The sequence below is a fragment of the Electrophorus electricus genome, chromosome 15 (assembly GCF_013358815.1).
Source record: "Electrophorus electricus isolate fEleEle1 chromosome 15, fEleEle1.pri, whole genome shotgun sequence".
Lineage (NCBI taxonomy): Eukaryota > Metazoa > Chordata > Actinopteri > Gymnotiformes > Gymnotidae > Electrophorus > Electrophorus electricus.
The window spans coordinates 15,389,908-15,411,021 of NC_049549.1; the positions used below are offsets into that span (position 1 = coordinate 15,389,908).

At 48.1% G+C, this 21,114-nt stretch overlaps 1 protein-coding gene across 5 annotated transcripts in view; it reads left to right on the plus strand.

Annotated features, from left to right (window-relative positions):
* The window catches only part of sgsm2 (small G protein signaling modulator 2), a 32,012-nt gene extending 11,278 nt beyond the window's left edge, over window positions 1-20,734 (plus strand). For 3 of the 5 annotated variants that reach the window (XM_026997653.2, XM_026997658.2, XM_026997655.2), the window contains 22 exons: window positions 5,672-5,840; window positions 8,004-8,168; window positions 8,310-8,377; window positions 8,592-8,740; window positions 8,845-8,979; window positions 10,593-10,717; window positions 10,836-10,903; window positions 11,215-11,378; window positions 12,181-12,313; window positions 12,666-12,800; window positions 15,018-15,177; window positions 15,288-15,352; window positions 15,436-15,581; window positions 15,691-15,819; window positions 15,903-16,085; window positions 16,376-16,753; window positions 17,105-17,250; window positions 17,372-17,454; window positions 17,926-18,035; window positions 18,151-18,247; window positions 18,365-18,532; window positions 18,661-20,734. In XM_026997653.2, the coding sequence (XP_026853454.2) occupies window positions 5,672-5,840; window positions 8,004-8,168; window positions 8,310-8,377; window positions 8,592-8,740; window positions 8,845-8,979; window positions 10,593-10,717; window positions 10,836-10,903; window positions 11,215-11,378; window positions 12,181-12,313; window positions 12,666-12,800; window positions 15,018-15,177; window positions 15,288-15,352; window positions 15,436-15,581; window positions 15,691-15,819; window positions 15,903-16,085; window positions 16,376-16,753; window positions 17,105-17,250; window positions 17,372-17,454; window positions 17,926-18,035; window positions 18,151-18,247; window positions 18,365-18,532; window positions 18,661-18,749 (3,065 nt within the window). In that variant the 3' untranslated portion in view covers window positions 18,750-20,734. The remainder of the gene's footprint in view (window positions 1-5,671; window positions 5,841-8,003; window positions 8,169-8,309; window positions 8,378-8,591; window positions 8,741-8,844; window positions 8,980-10,592; window positions 10,718-10,835; window positions 10,904-11,214; window positions 11,379-12,180; window positions 12,314-12,665; window positions 12,801-15,017; window positions 15,178-15,287; window positions 15,353-15,435; window positions 15,582-15,690; window positions 15,820-15,902; window positions 16,086-16,375; window positions 16,754-17,104; window positions 17,251-17,371; window positions 17,455-17,925; window positions 18,036-18,150; window positions 18,248-18,364; window positions 18,533-18,660) is intronic. The other 2 variants (XM_026997654.2, XM_026997656.2) reach the window with 2 other exon arrangements.
* Window positions 20,735-21,114: the final 380 nt, after the last annotated feature.

A 21,114-nucleotide genomic window follows, 5' to 3' on the forward strand; every position in this document is an offset into this window, starting at 1 on the left:
TTTGCAGTAGCCAATGCCAGCCTTAGCTTCTACTGATGGCCCTGTTAGACGCCAGTCCTAATTGTAATTGGGCCTGTAACTGGATGATGTCCACAACCCCTCCCCCTTCTTACTCAGCACTTGGCAATAATCTCAGTTGTCGTCTAGTTATACATCGCATTCACTTCCTTCATACACTTAACTGCTGTGGCCTTAACTTAAGGCACTGCTCTGAGTGATCTGTATAGTTTTGACTAAGAGACACTCGATTGGTCAGGTTCTCCATCGGAGCGGACAGAGGGCGATGCAAGTCGATTGATTCCAGTTGGACCTGCCAGTTTCGCTGCAGTGAGATCAGATAAAAGTCCAGTTAGTGACCCGTTGTGGCGTTTTGCCTGCTGGTGGAGAAATTGCACCTCCAATGGACAGTCAAGAGAGGATCGATATTTAATCACATAGCGAGAGAGCCTGGCCTAAGAGGACAAGGAAATGAGCAGAGACCCAGGAGGCGGGGGGTGGGAGGTAAGCAGTGTTGGCCCCCGGGTGTCCTGCCTTGTCTGGTGGCTGCTTTATACCCCACCTTACCACCTTTAGATGCTGTTTAAATTGGCTATAGGGTGATGATTGCTTAGCAGGAAGCTGCCAGCAGGTTTGATATAGCAGATATGACATGCTAAAAGAATGTGTACATAGAGCACATAAAGTGTGTGTGGAGTATGTGCGCATGCTCACACACACGAGAAGACAGGGATGTGCATGAATTCAGGTGTAAGAGTGAAGTTTAAATAGCCCACTATTTTAGTTCATTGCCATCGAGCCTATTGAGAGAGGAGTGCTTTAACACTCGCTCCCTGTTAGCGTCTCTCTGGCTGTCAGCTGTGTGCTGCTATTATTAACGGTGTCTCTATGTTTGCTAATTTTCACACAGTGGAAATAGCATACAGTGCAGGATAACGCTGTATGACTTATATGTCTGCAGCTCCTCGTCTTCAGTCTGATGACTGGTATAGGGGATTGTGAGGTAAGGAGGTTGTGGGGCTTCCTTATCTCAGAATAATGCGCATGTCCCTTCCACAGCAAAGGGCTTACACCCAGCCGTTTGCCTGTGACGTGACTCTGTGCGTCATTACACTGCGATCAGATCACTATCAACTTCTCTACAGGTACCTTATCTGGACAGAAGACACAGCACCGTGTGTGTGTCTTACTTCGGGTGGGTGCGGTTCTCAGGTCAGAGGATATCCACCCACCATGAGAGGAGGTGGACTGCAGCCCTGAGGGTCCCCACTGCTCCCAGACTGCTGGGGGCATGGAGGAGTCATATAGCTGCTGGTGTACTCTATTCTCGATTTTGCTCCACCCACCCCTGCCCTGTCAACTTATTCCTTGCACTTTCTCCTGCCTGCTGCCATTTGTAGACCTTCTGCAAGCAAGTGGATGTTTTTCTTATTTTTCTTTTTCTTATCTTAGCTGCTTCGTATTCAGTAGCAGCTGATGCCCTCTGTCTGCTCTGACTGTATCGGTGTATGTGGAGCATTTTCTGGCAGGCTGGCCCCAGACCCCCAAAATCTCTTCACCTGCCATGCAGAGTTCTGTACACCATTAGGAGAGGACTAAATGCCCGGCTCTACCACATGCCCAAGTGGGGCCAGATCAGCCAGTTAGCTTCTGCACGCCGGTTCGTTTAGAGAGGAAGACAAACCTTTCTTGGAGCTCCTGGACTGGAGGCCGATGGTACTGCCTCAGCACTGACCCTCAACAGTTAGATGCACCTCTGCAATTGCAAGAGCTTTGAAGCGAAAGAGGTCGGTCATATTATCAATGACGTGAAGCCCAGATTCTATAAGTTGGGATATGTTTCCAAGGAAACAATAATGCAGGCAGAGTTCATATCTATGCTCAGTAAAGTGTATCTGGGTGTGAAACTACTGTGTGATATTTAATTCAAATTATATGAAGGAAACTTGATGCTGTCGGTGTGACAGTTTCTGAATGAGTAAAGGAATATATTTTAAAGAGACTTCAGACCACTGACAATTTTGGTTTTGGTACTGGAGTCTTTTGTTCCATTATGAGCAGGTGAGTCAAATGTGGAACATATTCCTATGGATCACAACATACTTTAATGTATTGTAGTTGGCGATTTGTGACATTGTTTGGTCACGCTTGCTTCATGTCAGAATAGGCACAATAACAGCAATAAGATATCACATCTTCTAGCTCTACAATAGCTCTACTCCAGTCCTATTCTAGGCTATTCTATTCTATCTCTACTCTAGTCCAATTCTAGCTACACTCTATCTCTATAGTAGCTCTACAATAGCTTTATTTTAGGTCTTCACTAGCCCTCCCCTAACTCTACTCTAGATTTATTCTAGCCCTACCCTAACTACTGTAGGTCCACTCTAGAGTTACTCTAGATGCACTCTGACTCTACTTTAGCTCTGCTATACTGTTGCACACTCTCTTGCATGCACACTCTTCACTTATTCTTTGCCATCAGTTCTTTGACTCCATGTCCCCTGACCGCTAGCCTCATCCTCCTGCCCCCTACTCTTTTTTTCTCCTCTCGCTCTCCCTCCCACGCAACCCACAGCTTCCTCGTTCCTCTGTAATGCAGTTCATTACTGTCAATTACTGTGACTCATGGCTCCAGCTCAGCAGTGCAGTTACAGGTGGGTCCCCCCAGCAGAGTGCACTGATGCCACATATACATACATACGCACATACATACATACATACATACATACATACATACATACATACGCACATACATACATACACACACACACACACACACACACAAATATATAAATATATATATATAATGAATAAAATGAAGGTGTGCACACACTTTGTGCAATGTCCTGAATCCAGACTGCATGAACCGGCCTTCCACCAATGCTCAACACGTGAGCAGCACAGTGACTGTAATTTGGTCAGTCTGCCCACGCTGACAAGTCCACTGCTGACATTCAGCCACAGCTAATTGCGCCTCTGCCTTAATTAGATCTGCTAACGAGCTAGAGGGGATTGAGCGTCGGGGGCGTCCGGCGCGGCCAGCCTCTCCCTCCTCCCTGCAGCCTGACTGCTCTCCCTGCCTGTAGAGAGACAGGGAGCTCTCAGCCATTAATGCACCATTAGGGCTCATGCTGTCATTTCTTATCTGGAGCTGTAAAAACCTCAGCACTGCCCGATCGGACTCGGTTTGTTACGGCCATGTGAAGTGTGTCACTCCACAGTGCTAATTCTCTCTAAGTGGAGGATGCAACAGTCGAATCTTCATAAAGACCCCGCAGCAGTGGGAAGTTGTCCCTTTTTAAACTTTTATATAATGGACTAAATTTTACAATAATTGAATTCACTTTAGGGCCATGAAAACCATTCATACAGCACAGCAATCTTAAGAAGGACTGTATGAAATCTCATATACAATATAATGCTGTTTTAGTGGCTCTGATGTCTGTATACGCAAGTGCTTTTGTTTTTGCGTGTGTGTGTGTGTGTGTGTGTGTGTGTGCGTGAACATGGGTGACAGCGTGGGCGTTCACACACACCCAGCAGCCGGGCACATTACCAGGCACGAAGGCATTACGTAAACCCAGATACGAGCATGCTCTGCATCTTGGCTGTGTCAAACCCTCTCCCCGCCTCTCCTCCCCCACCTGCACGCTACGCTTCAACTCCTGCTCCTCCCACTCAGACCGTGACCACCCAAAGGTGGGTGAGCGACAGAGAGCCCTGGTTCGGCACATGGAAGCATTAGCATTTGATGTGGTGATCCCTTTTTGGAAGGAACAGTTAACTTGCTTTAGCCTGAAGGGGAAGCACTTAGCCAGCACTTAGATGAATCATCCGCACCATGTCCATAGATGCAGGCCCCAGCGCCTCTTTGTAAAGCCTGGAGACCAGGCAGGGGAGGCTCTCCTGAGGAAAACGCCCGCTTCAAATGACCCACTTCAACACCTGTGTGCCAGAGGTACCTGCTGTCCAGCTGGCTTTCCTCGCTTATTGTCTTGTTTCCCCACCCTACCCCACTCTCCTACCGTTTTTTTGGGGTTTTTTTGTGTACGTTGTGTTTCTCTGACTCTTGTAGGGGAGATTGCAAGGCAGAGAGTCTTGAACTGCCAGCTCCACTGTTGCTCAGCCAGCAATAAAAGAGCTATTACCGGCATAAAACAGCAATTGCTTCGCCGACGATGCGGTAGGGCCAGCGCCTGGGCTCCTCCGACACGTCGATAACATCCATCATGGCGAGAGGCAGCAGGCCGACTGGCTTCAGCAAATCTCGTGTCTGGCCTTTCTGTCCTGTAGAGCGTCATCTTGCCTCTGCGATTTATCAGGCGCGCAACACCTTGATCCGTCGCCTCACGAGCACACGTGACCGCTGTAATCCTTAAGCGTTGAAGACCTCTCTAGGTGCCGCTCCCAGGGGCTGTTCGAGCTGTAGGGCTGGAATGGCTGTGTTTAACCCACATCATCAGGGACCTCGCACGGCTGCTTTGCCTGGGCTCGGCAGAAGCCGTGGGGGTAACAGGTTGTTTGCCACGTTCTTTCTTAGTGAAATATTTACCAGTGCTCTGGTGCCAGCCAGTAAATTCTGTTGCCACTGATAATTGTATTCTGTGCCAGGGTGTTCCAGTCTGCCCATGCATGCCCACAGCACCTCAGAGAGAATGAAGCGTCAAGCAATTACATTTTCAATAAGATATTCACCCATTATCAGCTATGTTCATTAAAAGCAGAGGACCCTGGGATTACTGGTTTTTTTTAGATGATTGTGAGAGTAAGCTTTGCTGTAATGAATTGGGAAACACAGTGGTTCAGATTACCTATGAACACTTTCTTGAAAACACCATTATTGAAAACAGCATTACTAGAGACATTATTATAAACACAGCTGTTAGTCTATAGCCCATCTGCTGCCAAGTACAGTTTCTAATAGTTGTCCTCAGCCGCATTGATGTCACTGAAATGCCGTATTGAGAAAAGTCTTCCACACCAACAATATCAATGTCAAAATGAAGTTTATTGACATTCCCTCTCACCACAGACAACAGTAGAAATGAAGAATAAGTACAATAAAAACAGACAACAGATCAAATGGACAGTAAATGCACACAAATGGAAGGTGGACTCTGGGTGGCTAGTAATAGACCTTAGTAGCTTTAATGCTGTTAGAAGTGAATAAAGTGTGTACAGATTAAAGTGAGCAAAGTGCAATCTCAAGTGTAAAGCGACTGGGTGCAGTAGTAGTGTAGTAGATGTGAGGACAGGGCTGAGGTAGCAGTTCAGCATGAATGTGCAAGTGTCTGTTTGGCAGGTTTGGTCAGAGGTCTGACTGCTGGTGGGCCGTGGCCCTGTGGGCAGAAACTGCCAGAGGGTGACCGACTCTTTAGAGTACAGTCTGTAATTGTCCACTCAGAAAAAAACCCTGTAAGAGGTGTAAAATAGGCCTGTAAGATAAAATATATGTAAGAAAATACACATACCTAATACAGTACCAGTGAGTTTGTGTGTAGTGTATTTGTATTTTTTTGTTTGCTTTTGTTAGTTTTTAATGTTACTTTGTACTCTGTATTACAAATGCAATGCGTATTTATTATTGTTATTATTGTTGTTTCTTCTTCTACTACTACTGCTGCTCTCTACCTTCATTTTCTCTGAAGCTCATTCTTCCCTGTCTCGTCAGGCTCCATCGAGGCATGCCTGGGTCACATGCTGAAGCGTCGTGCTGCCGGCTTCCTCCGCAGTGACAAGGTCGCCGCCCTCTTCACCAAGGTCGGCAAATTCAATGCCACGGCAGCGGCCCTGTGCACCAAGGTCCAGGAGCAGCTGCAGCAGCAGGCCGAGATCACCAGGTCGGAGCGCCGTGCCTCGCTGCTGCTGAGCCCTGCTCATCAGGAGTGATATTAATGAACGTCCATGGCTGACGAAGGGTGCGGGAAATTGTGGGAAGCGAGGGGGGGAGTGGATAACGTTGGGTGGCGCGCGGGGAAGTGGTCAGCGGGGTCTGCCCCGCGGGTCTCGGAACTGCCCGCCGCCGTCTGCAGACTGGGATGTGCTGCTGTTTCCGCCCGTTACTTCCCCATTACCAGAGCCATGCAGGCCCTGGTCTCACGTGGAGAACCTGCCGACATGAGAGAGGAGTGCGTGCAGGCTCCGGGGGTCCATGCACCACCTCTTAAAGCAGAGTGACTCTGGCCACGAGTTCCACGTGTGTTTAGTCCCTGCCCCCACACTCCCGTTGCCATAGCTACGCAGCGGCGTCATCATTGCCGAAGCAACCAGCTGCTACTGCGGTTATAGAAGGCCTCAGCGATAGTGATTAAGGGCTCAAATTGATTTCAGAATGAAAGGTCATTAGGCAGAATACCGGGGGCCCCATAAAGGGACTCGTCTTGATTACAAGAGCGTTATTGTACTCGTGGTGCACTCCAGCTCCATTCTTTTCTTGATTTGCTTGTCGTGATCCTCCTACGGTGGCTCTCGGAGGTCTGAAATGTGATTAGGCTGCCCAAGTCACTCAGCACAGGCCCCATCTCGCAGTGCAGGCCAGATCTAATTTGGCGGATCCATTTTGGGTGCAAATTGCGTTAGCTGTATGTTACATAGAGATGCGAGAGGAAGACTTTGGCTTGCAGGCAGTAGAGCAAAGGTGGTCCCCCCCCACTCAGCCTTTCTTCTGTCACTCAGATGGGATGGTAAGGGACATGGACAATTCTTGCAGATCCACACCATATTCTGAGAGAAAAAGAGGATTCAGTGTAATTGTATCACATTTCTAAATCCTAAGTGCCATATTTGAGATTTATAAATGTAATATAAATACACTAGAGTGCTAGTATGGCTTTTTTCCACTTCCTGTTGATTTATTCTGATTGCCTATTACTCTCAGAGGTCTTCACATTCTTTGTAACAACAGTTTTCTGAAATGGTGCTGCTAGCCTTCTCACCATCACTGCGTAATCGCACAGTAAATCCCACTACTGTACCAACCTTCAGCATCCATCTCAGGCGCTGGGATTTATTTGTTTGTTTGCTTTTAATGGTCCAAACGATCGGAGCGCTGTGCCCGGCTTCTCTGGCAGGCCACAGTGGGATCGATGCTAATGGCGGTTAGCGGGCCGGAGGCCGAGGCAGCCGTGTGAGGCGGGCTCATTTGTTTAGGGGCCCGGCTGGGGCCTGGCTGGAGCTGGAGACCTGAAATGGCCCCCGCTTCGTCAGCCTCCTCTGCCTGGCCCCGCTGTTATAGCGGGGCCTCATAGTGGGTCATGGCATCAGCAAGGCAGTCATACAGAACAGAAGCCCTCCAGCTGAATGGTGGCGCTGTGATGTCCTCTCTGAAGCATCAGTTCGGGGAAAAAAATCTCCCGTAATTGCAGTCGTTTTGCCTAAATTGACCAGTTAAGTGTAGGATCTGTGACACTGCAGTGCTGTAAATCATTTTAAAGCATGATATCCATCTTTTCAACCTGCAGTACTAGTCACTAGAAAGCTGCTGTCTGAAGTGAGTCTTACGAGATGACCCGTTATGCGTGTATGCGTGTTGGCACCACCGAGTGAAAAGCATAAGTGGCTGTGAATGAGTGTCGTGACTACAGTTTGCCTGACGCTCACCAGTCGAACGGAACCCTTTGAAGGCTGTTGCTCCCCTGTGGATGTGCCGTGTGGAAAAGTACAAAAGATTACGCCAGCAGACAGATAATCTACCATCAGGTCTATTGTTACGGAATATAATATGCCTCTGTCTCCTCTCATTTTGGTTCCATAAATTTATGTACATGCAAACGTACAGAAGATTATATCACAACACTTCAGCATTAAGTATATTTCCTCCTTTGTCAAAACACCTCAATATATATTCTGTATTTATCATCCAGACAGCAAGCCAAAGGACACTAAAACGTGATAATGGTCCCATGTGTCAAGTTCCTTAGATAGCGTATTATTACAGCTTTTAAATGTATTATTAAGTGGAACGTGCTGACTGGTAAGTATCTGTGGAAATGGTTTGTCCTCAGGAGGACCCAGAGTGTGGGGCAGGAGCCCCTCCGCAGACAGGGGTCCACGGCAGGCCGAGTCCCCCAGACCCTCTCCACACAAGCTGTCAAGCACATCTGGGTGCGCACTGCCCTTTTTGAGAAGGTCTTGGACAAAATTGTACAGTGTATCGTAGACAACTCGAGGTGAGAAGGCTGCGCTATGCTCTGTGTCACCTTATCACACCACCGCCTGGCCTTTGCCTTGGCTTGAAGGAGCTCAGGTTTCCATCCCTCAGATAAAGTAGTGTAAAGGACACTTGCTTGTGTTTATCTGTGTCTCTCCAGTAAGTATTATGAGAAGGAGGCTCTGATGCACGACTCGGTGTTCGGGCCGATCCTAGCAGCTCTGCTGGGTAAGTTTTTCTAAGTTCTCAGTACTCCGTGGTCACCATCATCCATAGAATAAACCCACAGAATATAGAATAAATGCTATAAAGGCGGTTTGGGATGTATTTTGTTTGGCGTTTTAGTCCTTTCAGTCTCTCTCTAGCCAGTTATTTCATAGACTCTCTTAGATTTTTTTTATTTTGTGTGTTTGAGTGGTCTGTTGTCTGTGCGCCACCACAGTCGGGCCTTGTGCACTGGAGTACACCAAGCTGAAGACGTCGGACCATTTCTGGACAGACCCTTCTGCCAATGAGCTTGTCCAGAGGCACCGCATCCACGGAGCCCATCGGGGCCAGGAGGCCTCGCTCAGCCGCAGGCCCGCTCTGGGGGTGAGAGCAGGAGCAGCTGGCAGGGGTCAGAGAGGGGGCAAGGTCAGAGAGAACCGTTCATGGTGTAGGCTGTGTGAATTCACATGGCCTCTGCTTCGTCCCAGATCCGGAAGAGACAGTCCAGCGGGAGCATGTCTGAGGATAAGTTTGCAGTGTCAGCGAGAGAATATGTGGAGTCTCTTCATCAGAACTCGCGCGTGCATCTGCTTTATGGAAAGAACAATGTGCTCGTTCAGCCGGTGAGGATTCGTGTGCGCGTGCGCGCACACACACACACACACACACACACACACACACACACCATTTATTTCATTCAAGCCAGAGGATCACACAATCAATACCTGTCGCTTGGCTTGAAGGCTTTGGGAGGCTTGCACTGTGAATGTAATGAAGCTTCTATATCCATACTGATGTCTTGATGAAGCAACTTGTAGTTTCATGTCAGGATGTGTCCCAACAATTAACAGTCCAGCTTTCATTTCAGCCTTCTTATGGCAGAATAATTTAAAAAAGATTTTTTTGATGCTTGGATCTTACGTCATCAGATGTCAGCTCTGGATATGGATTCAGAAGACAGAAATGTATTTATTTATTTAATTTTTATTTTTATTTCTTACTTTACTATAGCATTTACTCATTGGTTTAAAAAACCCAGTGCAGTGACATTCTGTGCTTGACTATATTTTACAGAACAATATGAAAAATATTTGAACATTTTGACATTAATAAGACTCAGGAGGCAACAAGTCCCTTTCCTCCTTTCATTCTGTGTGGGTGGTATGTAGTAAAACGCATTCATCACATCGCAGATCAATAAGTCTCGGCCGCCCTGAGCTCTCTGGGCAACTAGCAGGCCCACGCAGTGCACACAGGTGCCAGCTGTAGATTCTCCATGGTGGAGGGTTTCCCTTTTCTCCTGTGCCTGTCCTCAGGTAAACTCTGCTCTTCGTTATCTTTCCTGCTGTGGAGCTAATGAAAAACATGCACTGTGAGGTTACACAGGCTCCAATGATGTACACATGTAAATAGGCTTCCCAGCCTATTTAAAACCACGATCTGGGCAACACCTTCTGGCTTCTTAAATGGAACAGGGGAAGAAGTACGTGGAGCGTTGTTATATTTTGCTCTTGTTGTGACCAATATATATTTAAAAATCACATAAAATGACTTAACTGCAATGATAATAACTGTAAGTCTTTAAGTTAAAAATATGCAAAATAATAATGCTAATTGATTGTTTGTTAACACCTTTTTTAAAAGCAAAGTTTAGGCTGATTAGAGGGCTGATACCTTCTTTACTTCAGCAACTTTTCCTTTAAACTTTACTTCTTCATTTAATGGCTTATTTCAGCTGGTAAAATAGGATCATTTCATAACAGTGGGGTCATTCCGTAACAGTAGGGTAAGCATCACTGACAGACTGAGCTTGGCACAAGGCATTCTGGATCTGGCAGGTCTTATATGAATCAATAGTGTAAATGACCCAGGTCTGTGGATAAGGGAAAGATTTAACTCTAATTCAATTTGGGTGTGAAATATGATAGTTGCTGTAGCGGTTGATTACCATATATCACCCTCATTACTGTATCTGTCCACATCATTCCTTTCATTCAGTCACTGGTTCATGATTTCTTTGTCTTTTTCGCATTTCTCTAATTTGTTTTATTTTCTTCACGTTATCTTGTAAAAATTTTGCTTAGCTTTTATCTGGCTCTCCAGGTACGACAGTGGACTTGAAGTGCAGCTTGACAAGAAGTAACTGGTTAAAGTGTGTGTGTGTGTGTGCGTGTGCGTGTGCGTGTGTGCGTGTGTGTGTGTGTGTGTGTTTTGTGTTGTGTCCATATGCGTGCAGAAGAAGGACCTGGAAGTACTGCGGGGTTACCTGTCCTTGCATCAAACCGCAGAGACACTCACGCTTAAATGGACACCTAACCAGTTAATCAATGGTACTCTGGGGGACTGCGACCTGGAGAAAAGGTAGCGCAATACATACACAGACACACACACACACACACATTGCAGTGGTGCGTATGGTGCAGTCACATAAATCAGTTTTGTCACACTGCTTGGTCTCCTGCTATCTCCCTGTCTGCAGTATTTATTGGGACTACGCATTGACTGTGCCTTTAAGACAGATCGTTTGCATCCACTGTCACCAGCGGCGTGAGTCTTTCTCTTCTCACATCCTTTTGCATCGGCTTTTATATGCCTCCAAGCAGGAGGCTTTTCTGAATTTTTTTTTCTGAATTTTTCTGAATTTTTTTCCTTTAACTTTCCAAAAAAAAAGCAAAGAAGCCCAAGGCAGGATATTTATAGATAATGGAAGGGCATAATCCAGCACTGCAGTTGGTGACGTCTTGAGAAGGCCTGCTGTCTGTTCACAAAAACAACCATATCCGGAATGCAAATCACTAATTCCATGCTGTCTTGTATTCCATCTTCATGATGCTCCTTGTGACATGGCTGCGTCTCAGCGGACTGTGGTGGGACTCTGGTGCTGGTGAGTCAGGATGGGATCCAGAGGCCCCCCCTGCACTTCCCTCCTGGGGGCCACCTCCTGGCCTTCCTGTCCTGCCTGGAGACAGGACTACAGCCCAGGGGTCAGCTGGAGCCCCCTCTCTGGTCTCAGAAAGGCAAGGTTAGTGTCACGTCCTGAGTCGTTTCAATTCTCCCTGAGTAATTGGGGTGTAGCAGAATAAGCGCATGGTATGGGGTCAGGGAGGGGTCAGCAACCTTGGGCATGCCCTAGAACAGGGGTCAGCAACCTCACTGGATGCGGTGTTCTGACATAGTTTCTGCTGTAGATTTTGCTAGCAAAGTCTCTGGTTTATGTTCAAGTTCACCATTTAGTCAGCAGTGCACATTGGTGCAATGGGTAAAGTTCATACAGCAGTTTGTTAGCAACCACGGGCTCAAACCATACCTGCTATGAACCACATAAGCGCCTACGCATTCCTACTGGCCTGGGCATTGGCCTTTTGCCATGCGACCAGCTCCTTAGGACCAAGCACACCACTTCATCTTTCTATCAAGCACAAGTTTAAGCTCCATCTTTTCTAAATGTTCATACAAACAAAAGAATAAACAAAAATGACTGTAGATATCATTGTCATAGCTCCTTTATGCACTGCTGTGTATGTTTGGTTTTAGAAGTTCATCTTTCTTAAAGAGAAAATAACAAATCAACCTCCATTTGATTAACTGATGCTAATTAGGGCGTCTCTTTCCAGTGAACTCATTGTCTGGCTGAAGGTTTCCTTGCTTTGGCCATGCTCACCCTAGACCCTTCTGTTCTGTTCTGTTCTAGTTAGTTTGTGCTTTCAGATGCCACATGTTATTTTCTGTGTAATGTCTTAAATCAACTGCAAATTTTTAGAGATCACAGGAGCAGCACCACCTTCTAATGTGTATCTGTGTGTATGTGTGTGTGTGTTGGGCAGGGTAAGGTCTTCCCCAAGCTGCGTAAAAGGAGCAGCACGGCACGCCTGACGGAGCAGGACGGTGAAGGGGAGGAGCCTGTCGCTGCCGACTACGTGTTCCGCATCGTTTACCCAGGACACTGCCCCGATTCCAGTGAGTTGGCTCCAAAATGCCCCTCCTCCTGCTCTGGCACATTCTTCCGTTCATCCGAACGTCACGTCCATCCGTCCATCTCTCTGGCTGGAAGCTGCTGCTCTCACCCGTCCGGATGACTGAGCATGACTGCTTCAGCCCCGGACTCAGGATCCCTTGGTTTTCATATTCTTTTTTTTATCCCCTGGACCATGACAGCTGTTGTGGGGGCTGCCGTTATTCAATCGGACCCCTCGGGTCTTAATTAATCGGGTGTATTTATGTGCGTGCGTGTATGTGCGTGTGTGTTCACTGTGGTTTCAGTGTGCTGTCGAGGCGGGTGCTAAACTGTGTTTTCTTATTGCCCGAGCAGTCACTATAAACTACCACCACACCACGGGCAGTCGCGCACCCTCCCTGGACGACGATGAGGAGGAAGAAGATAGACTTCACGCAATGATCTCAATGATCTGCTCGCGGAACCTCACAGACCCTAATGTCATGAAAGGTTTTTATCACGAGCGCTCCCATTCCATCCCCCCCCCCCCCCCCTTTGTGCCATGCCTTTTTCCCTCGCTTCCGGACGCTTCGCCTGGTATCCCTGTCCACGCTACCCCTCCCCCACCCCGAGCCCAACAGTGCAGCAGGTCACTGAGGCCAGCGGGAGATGTGCCGGTCTCCCCGGCTGCGCCGCACCACAGTATCACTCTTTAGACCGGAGCAGGCACGTCACCAGCCAAACCCGGGCATGTGTTACCATGGTAACATGCATGCCGGGAACAAAGGCTAGGTCAAGTGATGAGGCCCGGCGTGCATGTTGCTCTGACACTACAACGGAGGAGAGAGGGAGACGGTGCTCACTAATTATGCTGCTTTCTGCTTGCGTTAGCCGTCACCGTTCCATGGCTCAAACTTTCCCGCGTTTCACAGTTCCAATGTTACACACATGTCCCGTTTTGTCAAGTGGAAAAGAAACAACAGGATCAACATCCTTTACTTTTATAAATTTGGGTTGCTGGGAAGTCGGTGTGTGTGTGTGTGTGTGTGTGTGTGTGTGTGTGTGCCAAGCATGGTCACTCTTCCTCTTGTCTTCAGTTGCCTGGGGTAACCTGCACTCGCCTGTTTAGTGGCAGTAGAGCAGTCATCGCACTGCCATGGTGACGTGTTACTAGCATCCCTCCCTCCTCTCTGTCGCCGGACTTTTAGATTGGATGCGGATTTAGTGTGGAGAGCAGGCCTGGGAGGTTAGGCCAGCAGGACTAGTCAGTCTCTCTCCTCCTCCTCTCTGCACTGTTGGGCTGGCAGCCATGCTTCCAGTTATTTGCTCGGTTTCTTTTGGTTGACTTCTTTTTTAAAAAGAAAGGAAAAAAATGTAAATGCTCAATTAATCTTTGGGTTTGACCTTGATTTGATTTCGACATGCTTGATGACTTTTGCATGGGAAATTTGCACCTACCAGTATCTTCCCTTATTTGCCTTTTTCTTTTGTTACCAAATGTGCTCCTCTGCTTCTTTGTGAACACTGTGTCTACCCCTTCAGTGCCCTGTCTCTTCTTTCTCTCTCTCTCTCTCTTTCCTTTTCAGTTTGATTTCATTGAGTTAACATTGTTTTTCTCTTCCTCCTGTGTTCAGCTGGTTTTCTGCAATGCTGTTCACTGTAATTCTTCACTAACTGCGGTCACCTTTCATTATGACAGTCAGGTCCTGTGGGGTTCTGGCGTGGTAGACACGTGAATCGTTCCGTGAACGCATCGCCTGTTTGACCGTAGCCTTGCCACTTTTAAAGCCCCCGTAGTCCACAAGAGACCCGCCGGCGGCAAAATTCCAACTCGCTCTCCCTCCATTTGTTTTCTTTCTTTTCTTTTCTTTTGTTGGTCATGGCCAAAATGGAGTCCGGTATCTATAGCAGGTCACCAGCTCGGGCCTGAAGAATTAAGGTGAAGAGCATTTAGTCACTGTGCACTGTCCAACTCTTTTGGTTCCACTGGCTCAAGTACATTTACATTTGGCGACATGAAAGTTTTTGGGTTTTTTTTTCCTCCCTTTGTTTTTGGTTTGTTGTTGTCCTCCTCTTTTGTCCTGTCGTTTGGTTTGATGCATCCAGCATGGTGGGAGGCGTGGCTGTGGGTCTCCTCTCTCCTAGCTATCTGAATGCCTGGCTGGGGCGGTACAATGGCGCGCTGTGATTGGCAGGTCTTCTGGCATGACCCTCCCCCTCACATTGTTCATATGCCTTCTTCTTTTGGTTTCTGTTCCTTCACAGATGCATGCTACCTAAGGGCTCCTTTTACCTCCCTGTGTCTGTGTCTAAGGATCTCGGGGCTGCCAAGATCTGAAACCCAATCAGACCAATTGTCCAAACAGGGACATGAATGAATACCTGTGCGGTAGAGGCAGGAATCTCTACCTTAAATAATCTCATGGTTGAGCTAAGAGGCCTGTCCTACGTAACAATGTCGGTATCGGCAATATCAAACTGATTTTTTCCTAACGTGGACATGTGAACTTGTATTCTTCAAGCACAATCCTGCTGCCCCCTTAAAAAAAAAATGACAACAAACATTCTTCTGAACAAACTCAGCAAAAGATGAAAATAATGCAAATAATGCTGCTGACAATTGATCACAGTGGAAATGTGGAGGAGTCTTCAAACGAAGGTCATTTGACAGGTCTCCTGCTGCTGCTTCACCCTCTTCATTTTCTCTCCTTCTCTCTCTCCTGCTAGACCATGGGGACATGATGGATACGCAGGGCTTCGGAGGCAGCCCGTTGTCATGGCAGCAGGCCGAGTCCACCAGTCACGTGTCGTCATGCCCGTCCTGCTCCACCAGGGGCAGTAGCGCGTCTGTGGAGCTTCCTCCAGGATGCACCTGCATGCACGACCGGTGAGGGTGCACTTCCCAAATCAGCCTAAAGCACTGCTCGCTCCGATATTCTCCATTCTCTGTGGCTCCCGACGGGCCACACAATGATGTAATTTCCTGTCTGTGCCCAGAATTCCGCTCAAGCTGCTGTGCCACAACATGAAGAAGCAGATCGTCTCCAGAGCGTTCTACGGCTGTAAGCGCAACCTGAGTTATAGACGCAGGCTTCTGTGTCCGTTGAGACGTTGGCCACATCAAAAACAATGTCCTCCTCTTTAGGGCTGGCCTACTGTCGCCATCTGTCCACTGTGAGAACACATCTGTCAGCCCTGGTCAACCATAATATCGTCCCCCCAGACAAACCTTGTGAAGCCTCTGGAGGCCTCAGCAAAGATGTCTGGAGCAAATACCAAAAAGACTGCAAGGTTAGTATGGCGTGGTCAAAGTAACGTCCACTAGAGGGCAGCAGAGGCTTTGACTGGAGCAATAAGTCCGCAATCATCACATCTTCGTGTCATATGCTGTTTTCTTTAGAACTACAAAGAGCTGGAGCTGCTGCGATTGGTTTACTACGGTGGGGTGGAGCATGAGATCAGGAAGGAGGTGTGGCCTTTTTTACTGGGCCATTATAAGTTCGGCATGGGGAAAAAAAACATGACGCAGGTAAAGCCAAAACCCCGATTAGCCGGAGGTGACCAGCGGAGTGTCTCTCTGAGCTGCCGGCCTGACTGCTGCGCTGTCCGCAGATCGACGAGAAGATCGCCGCGCGATACAAGCAAGTCATGCGGGAGTGGAAGGCCTGCGAAGTCATCGTGAAGCAGCGTGAGAAGGAGATGCAGTCGGCCATCTTTGCCAAGCTGTCGTCGGGGAGCAGCATTGACAGCCATGTCATGAGACTTGTCCACCGAGACTCCACCCTCAGCAACGAGGTAGGCCCCGCCCATATCTCAGTGTGACGCGAGGGACTTGTTGCCCGTTCTCTTAAAGCGTGACGTTCACCTGTTCTGTCCAAAGCTCGGGACAGCGTTACACTACAGTTCAAACTGGATACTTTAGTGTAGTCATGCCCAATCACTGGTTCCACTTCCTGTACATCCCACAAATTGACAAATTGGCTTTTGCTGCAGGAACCAAAGTTGCTGGTTATCCAGATTTGGTGCTGTTCTTTCACGCTGCCTGGTCCTCGTTACCCTGCATGCTGCTTCCACTCTGCTCGTAGGTGTTCATGTCGGTGGATGAGCCTGACGGGGCAGGCCAGGACACGCCCTGTGAAAGGGACAACACCCCTACCCTGACCACCATGGTTAACCCGGCCGCACCGGCCCCTGACGAGAGGCCGGTGGTGGAGTTCGACTCCCCGGACTCGGGTCTCCCCTCCTCCAGGAACTACTCGGTAGCGTCCGGACACTCCCAGATCCTGTCTAGCATTGATGATGGGCAGAGCATGGAAGAGGATCCAGGAGATGAGGCCACGCCCAGAGGCGTGTTGGAAGAGCGAAGTGGGCGGGACTCGCTGACTGAGGAGCAGCTGTGCAGTCAGCTGGACAAACTGGTGACTGACAATGAGGACAGTCCAGCATCCTTCTCCTCATATACGGTACTGACTTCCACTAAACGTTTCTTTTACCTCGGTCTGCTCTTACTGATGACAGAAAAGACATGCAAGAGAAATGAAACGAGATTCAGGGCCTGAGGAATAGACCTTTTGATGTATTTATTCAAATGCTGGGTGATGTTTTATATCAAGGCTCTCATCACTAACATTATTTATGACATTAGTTATTAGTAATCCATAAGTAATATTAATGAAGTAACGACTGGCTCACTGAATCACTGTCCTGCTCCCTAGCAGTGAGAAGATTTGAAAACCTCTGTGTCAGTGATTACGGTGCTAAAACGTTTTTGTCCTAAGGCAAACATTGATGAGATCTCATGCTTCTGATGACAGATTAAACCTGTTTCTGAGCAGATGGAGCTCTTGGACACAGTGGCACTGAACCTGCATAGAATAGACAAGGACGTTGCACGCTGCGACCGCAACTACTACTATTTCACCACCAGCAACCTGGAGAAGCTTCGCAACATCATGTGCAGGTCAGCCCAACCTGGAGCAGTGCCTGGTCTTTCTGCACAGATTTCTGAAGGGTGTGGCTGCAGTGTCCAGCCCTTGATTCCTGGTCTCACTGGTTTTCCTCTCTCCTCTCCTGGGCTTCAGTTATGTGTGGGAGCACCTAGAGGTGGGCTATGTGCAGGGCATGTGTGATCTCCTCGCTCCTCTGATGGTCATCCTGGATGATGGTGAGAAGCAGGTCTTTGCTGGTTTTCAATTTGATGGAAGACAAAATCCTCGTCTTACTTTCCAGGCTCCCTAAGTGCATTTCTTCGTTCTGAATTGTGATATTAAACCTTGTAGAACTGTGAGCTCAAGCTTAATATGGCCAATATTTCTACTGAATTATAAAACTGGTTAACAGTTCCAGAACTGTTCAGTCAAGCTTATAAATCTCTGTGCAGTAAATTCTGAAAACGAGGGCAGAGAAAGAGAGGATGTGTGGTTCTTAAGAATACAGCACTCAGTGCTCTGGGAGTTCAAGCCCATTTTAGTTCTCAGCATGGGCCTGAAATATACTGACCCCTAAGTAGCCTTAAAGGACTGATCATCATTTAAAAACGGGCTTAATTTAGCGTTGGTGTTGCTGACGTGTGCATGTGTTGCGTTCTCCCTTTCTCTCTCCCTTCATCGTCCCCTCTCTTCCCCCCCATACCCAGAATGCCTTGCCTACAGCTGTTTCACTCAGTTAATGAAGAGGATGAGTCAGAACTTCCCGACCGGAGGAGCCATGGACACTCAGTTTGCAAACATGAGGTCCCTGATACAGGTGACGTTCGTCCGGTGGCTGAGGCCATCTGGCTGAGCACAAAGTCCTCACCAGATGAATACAGTGACATCAGTAGAGATGACTAACAGGCTTTTGTTTCCGGCTGCTTCCGTAGATCCTTGACTCCGAGCTGTTCGAGCTGATGCACCAGAACGGAGATTACACTCACTTCTACTTCTGCTACCGTTGGTTCCTGCTGGACTTCAAGAGGGGTACGACCACTCTGCCAACGTTTCGCCTTTCCCTTAAAGGCCTCCCATTAGTTCACTTGCTGTGTAAACCTCCACCCGCTCCGACATTTGCATATTTATGGTGTGTGTGTGTTTTAGAGCTTCTCTATGAGGATGTGTTTGCAGTGTGGGAGGTTATCTGGGTGGCGCCCCGTGTCTCCTCCCCGCATTTCGTCCTCTTCATCGCGCTGGCTCTGGTGGAGGTCTACCGGGAGATCATCCGTGACAACAACATGGACTTCACAGACATCATCAAGTTCTTCAATGGTGAGCACATTCCTAAGTCCAGAGCAGACTGTCAGCCCCTTACACTTAACTGCAGAACTTCAGATTTCCAAGTTCACTAACATGCGGGTGATTTTGTGTGTGTGTGTGTGTGTGTGTCGTGTGGATAGAAATGGCCGAACGTCACGATGTCCAGCACATTCTGAGGGTGGCACGTGAGCTGGTGCAGAAGGTGCAGATGCTCATCGAGAACAAATGATGCGAGGCAGGGTGAGCGGGAACCTGCTGGAGCTCACTCGCCCCTCCTCCACCTGCTACACCTTCCCCCTCCCCTGTCGACCCACTCCACGTCTCCTCAGGAAGAGGGAGATGGTGGGGGAGAGTACACTTTCTTTCTGCGGCTCCCCTGGGCGAAAGCGATGAGACTGCCTGGGACCCGCTGTTGGCCTTATGGGCTCTGATGTGTCCTCTTCCGCTTGTCCCCTTGCCCCATCTCACAACAGCGTTGTGTCAGACCTTGGGATAGTCTGCATGCTTGTGGGATTTGCACACACTGTGACTGAAGTTTTCCATTTTTTGGGGGGTGGGGGGGTTTGCCGGCTGCACGCTCCTCCAGCATGTGACCGGCCAGGTCATCTCCGTGTCTGCCTTCCAGGGGCGACTGGGGCCTTGCATGGGGGCATGGCCAGTGTTTACCAGTTTACCAGTGACTGTTTTTTTCCCCGCCAAACCCACACAAAAGTGTTCCGCATCAACCTCTCAGGAGGACCGTCTCTGCTCTCTGTCTGCCTTTGTTCGATCTGGCACTGACCAGTCAAACTGAAGTGTCCTAATCCTGCCCCACAGCCCTAGGGCCTCAAAAGGCAGAGACTGCCTACGGTGACAGCCACTGAAGAACCAAGCCACGGAGATGAGTTATTAAAGCATCCATCTGTGACCAAAAGGACTGTGCCAATGATATGACCTTGTCATAGTGTTTATATGTCCTTTTGTTTGTCTAGATGACTTCACTGGCCCTATTTTCCCTGCCAGATCTTCTGATGGCCGCTGAAGAAAACGCTAACGTTGCCTTCGTACCCTGTCCTCTAACCTGTCTCACTACTTTTTGCACTTTGAAACTTTTCCTTCCACTCATGCCCATCAGCCCACGCAGGAAGATGAGGGTGGAGACGTGATTACCAGAATCCTCCCTGCCGGGGCCCCAAAGAGGCGAGCTCCTTCCGGATGATGGTGACGGGGTTGCGTGACGAGCCAATGGCATGCCTGACACTGACAGTGGGTGGCGGCGGATTCTTTTCTCACCTGTCAGTGCAGCGTTCTGGGCTTGGCCGCGAGAACACCTCTGGGACGGAGTTCGCATCTGGGCGGATTGACGGCTACAGCTCTGAGCGTGCACATCAGCGGATGCTCCTGGATACGGTAGAGCATCCCACATCACAGCCATAACTCCTCTAAAGGATGCACGTCGCCCTCAGCGTTCCTGACAAAAAGGACCTGAGAGGTTCACCCATTCCCTTTAATGTCTTCCCCAATCCTGAGCTATTGCCTGGTTTCACCCTTCCACTTCCCTCATGTGAATCTTCTGTATCGGTTGGCCCATGCGTTTGGGCCTTGACTAGGTGCCCTTTGTAGTAACTGTGCCTCAAACCCTGCTAGTCAAATGTCTTGATCTCAGCCTGTGATTCTTGGGGAGGGACATTATGGCCCCATTAAAGATTACTTCCAACAGGAGCTTGTATACCAAAGTCTCTAGAACGTCATCCTTGGTGTCATACGGTTGTGCGATCTCAAAACTCAACGACTGTTGGTTAGGTATAGGAAAGATAAATCATGTTCTTAATGTCTACTGTGAAGATGCTTTTTGACAACCCCCCCCCATGCCTGCTACTGTAGTGTAAATACAAAGGGCAAAAAGAACTCCAGTTTGAGAGCAGTAAAGACATCTGTAGTTTAAACTCTATTTTTTACTTTGGTTGTAGAGATGTGCTTTTGAAGAACCCTGTAGAACTGGAGAACTTTACAATTTGAATGGTGGAGACCTTTGTTACATGTTGACTGTTATGTTCCTTATTAATGTTGTGCTCTGGATTCTACTAAATTGAATATATATATATATATATATATTTATTTATTTATTTATTTATTTTTTTGTTTGGATGCCAAAATCTGAATGATGATGTATTGTAATAGATGTATCATTTATCTTGTATGTATGTACTTTGAAAAAAAAAATGTTGTTCCTAACATATTTTCACGTTTCATTTGCCAAAATACATTTGCTTTTTCAGCAGTGAAACTGAGAAACTCCAGAGATGTGGGTTTGCGTGTGTACATGCGTGAACTCATCTCAACGATTCCCAGGGTTTGAAGACCTGAAACGGGCATGTCATTTGCTAAAGCCACCACTCAGGGGCACCACAGTCAAACAAAACAGTTATGCAGTGCAACAAGAAGAGGATAACAGATGTGGAGATAAACGTCACCACCCAAACACGGACTCCTGAGCTCCACAGCAATTTAAGTCACGATTATGCTTGATCTGTTTGTAGAAACCCACTCCCACAACGAGACAGACGCATCGTAGTCAGCCACAGCTCGGACATCACACAAGGCCACAGGCATTA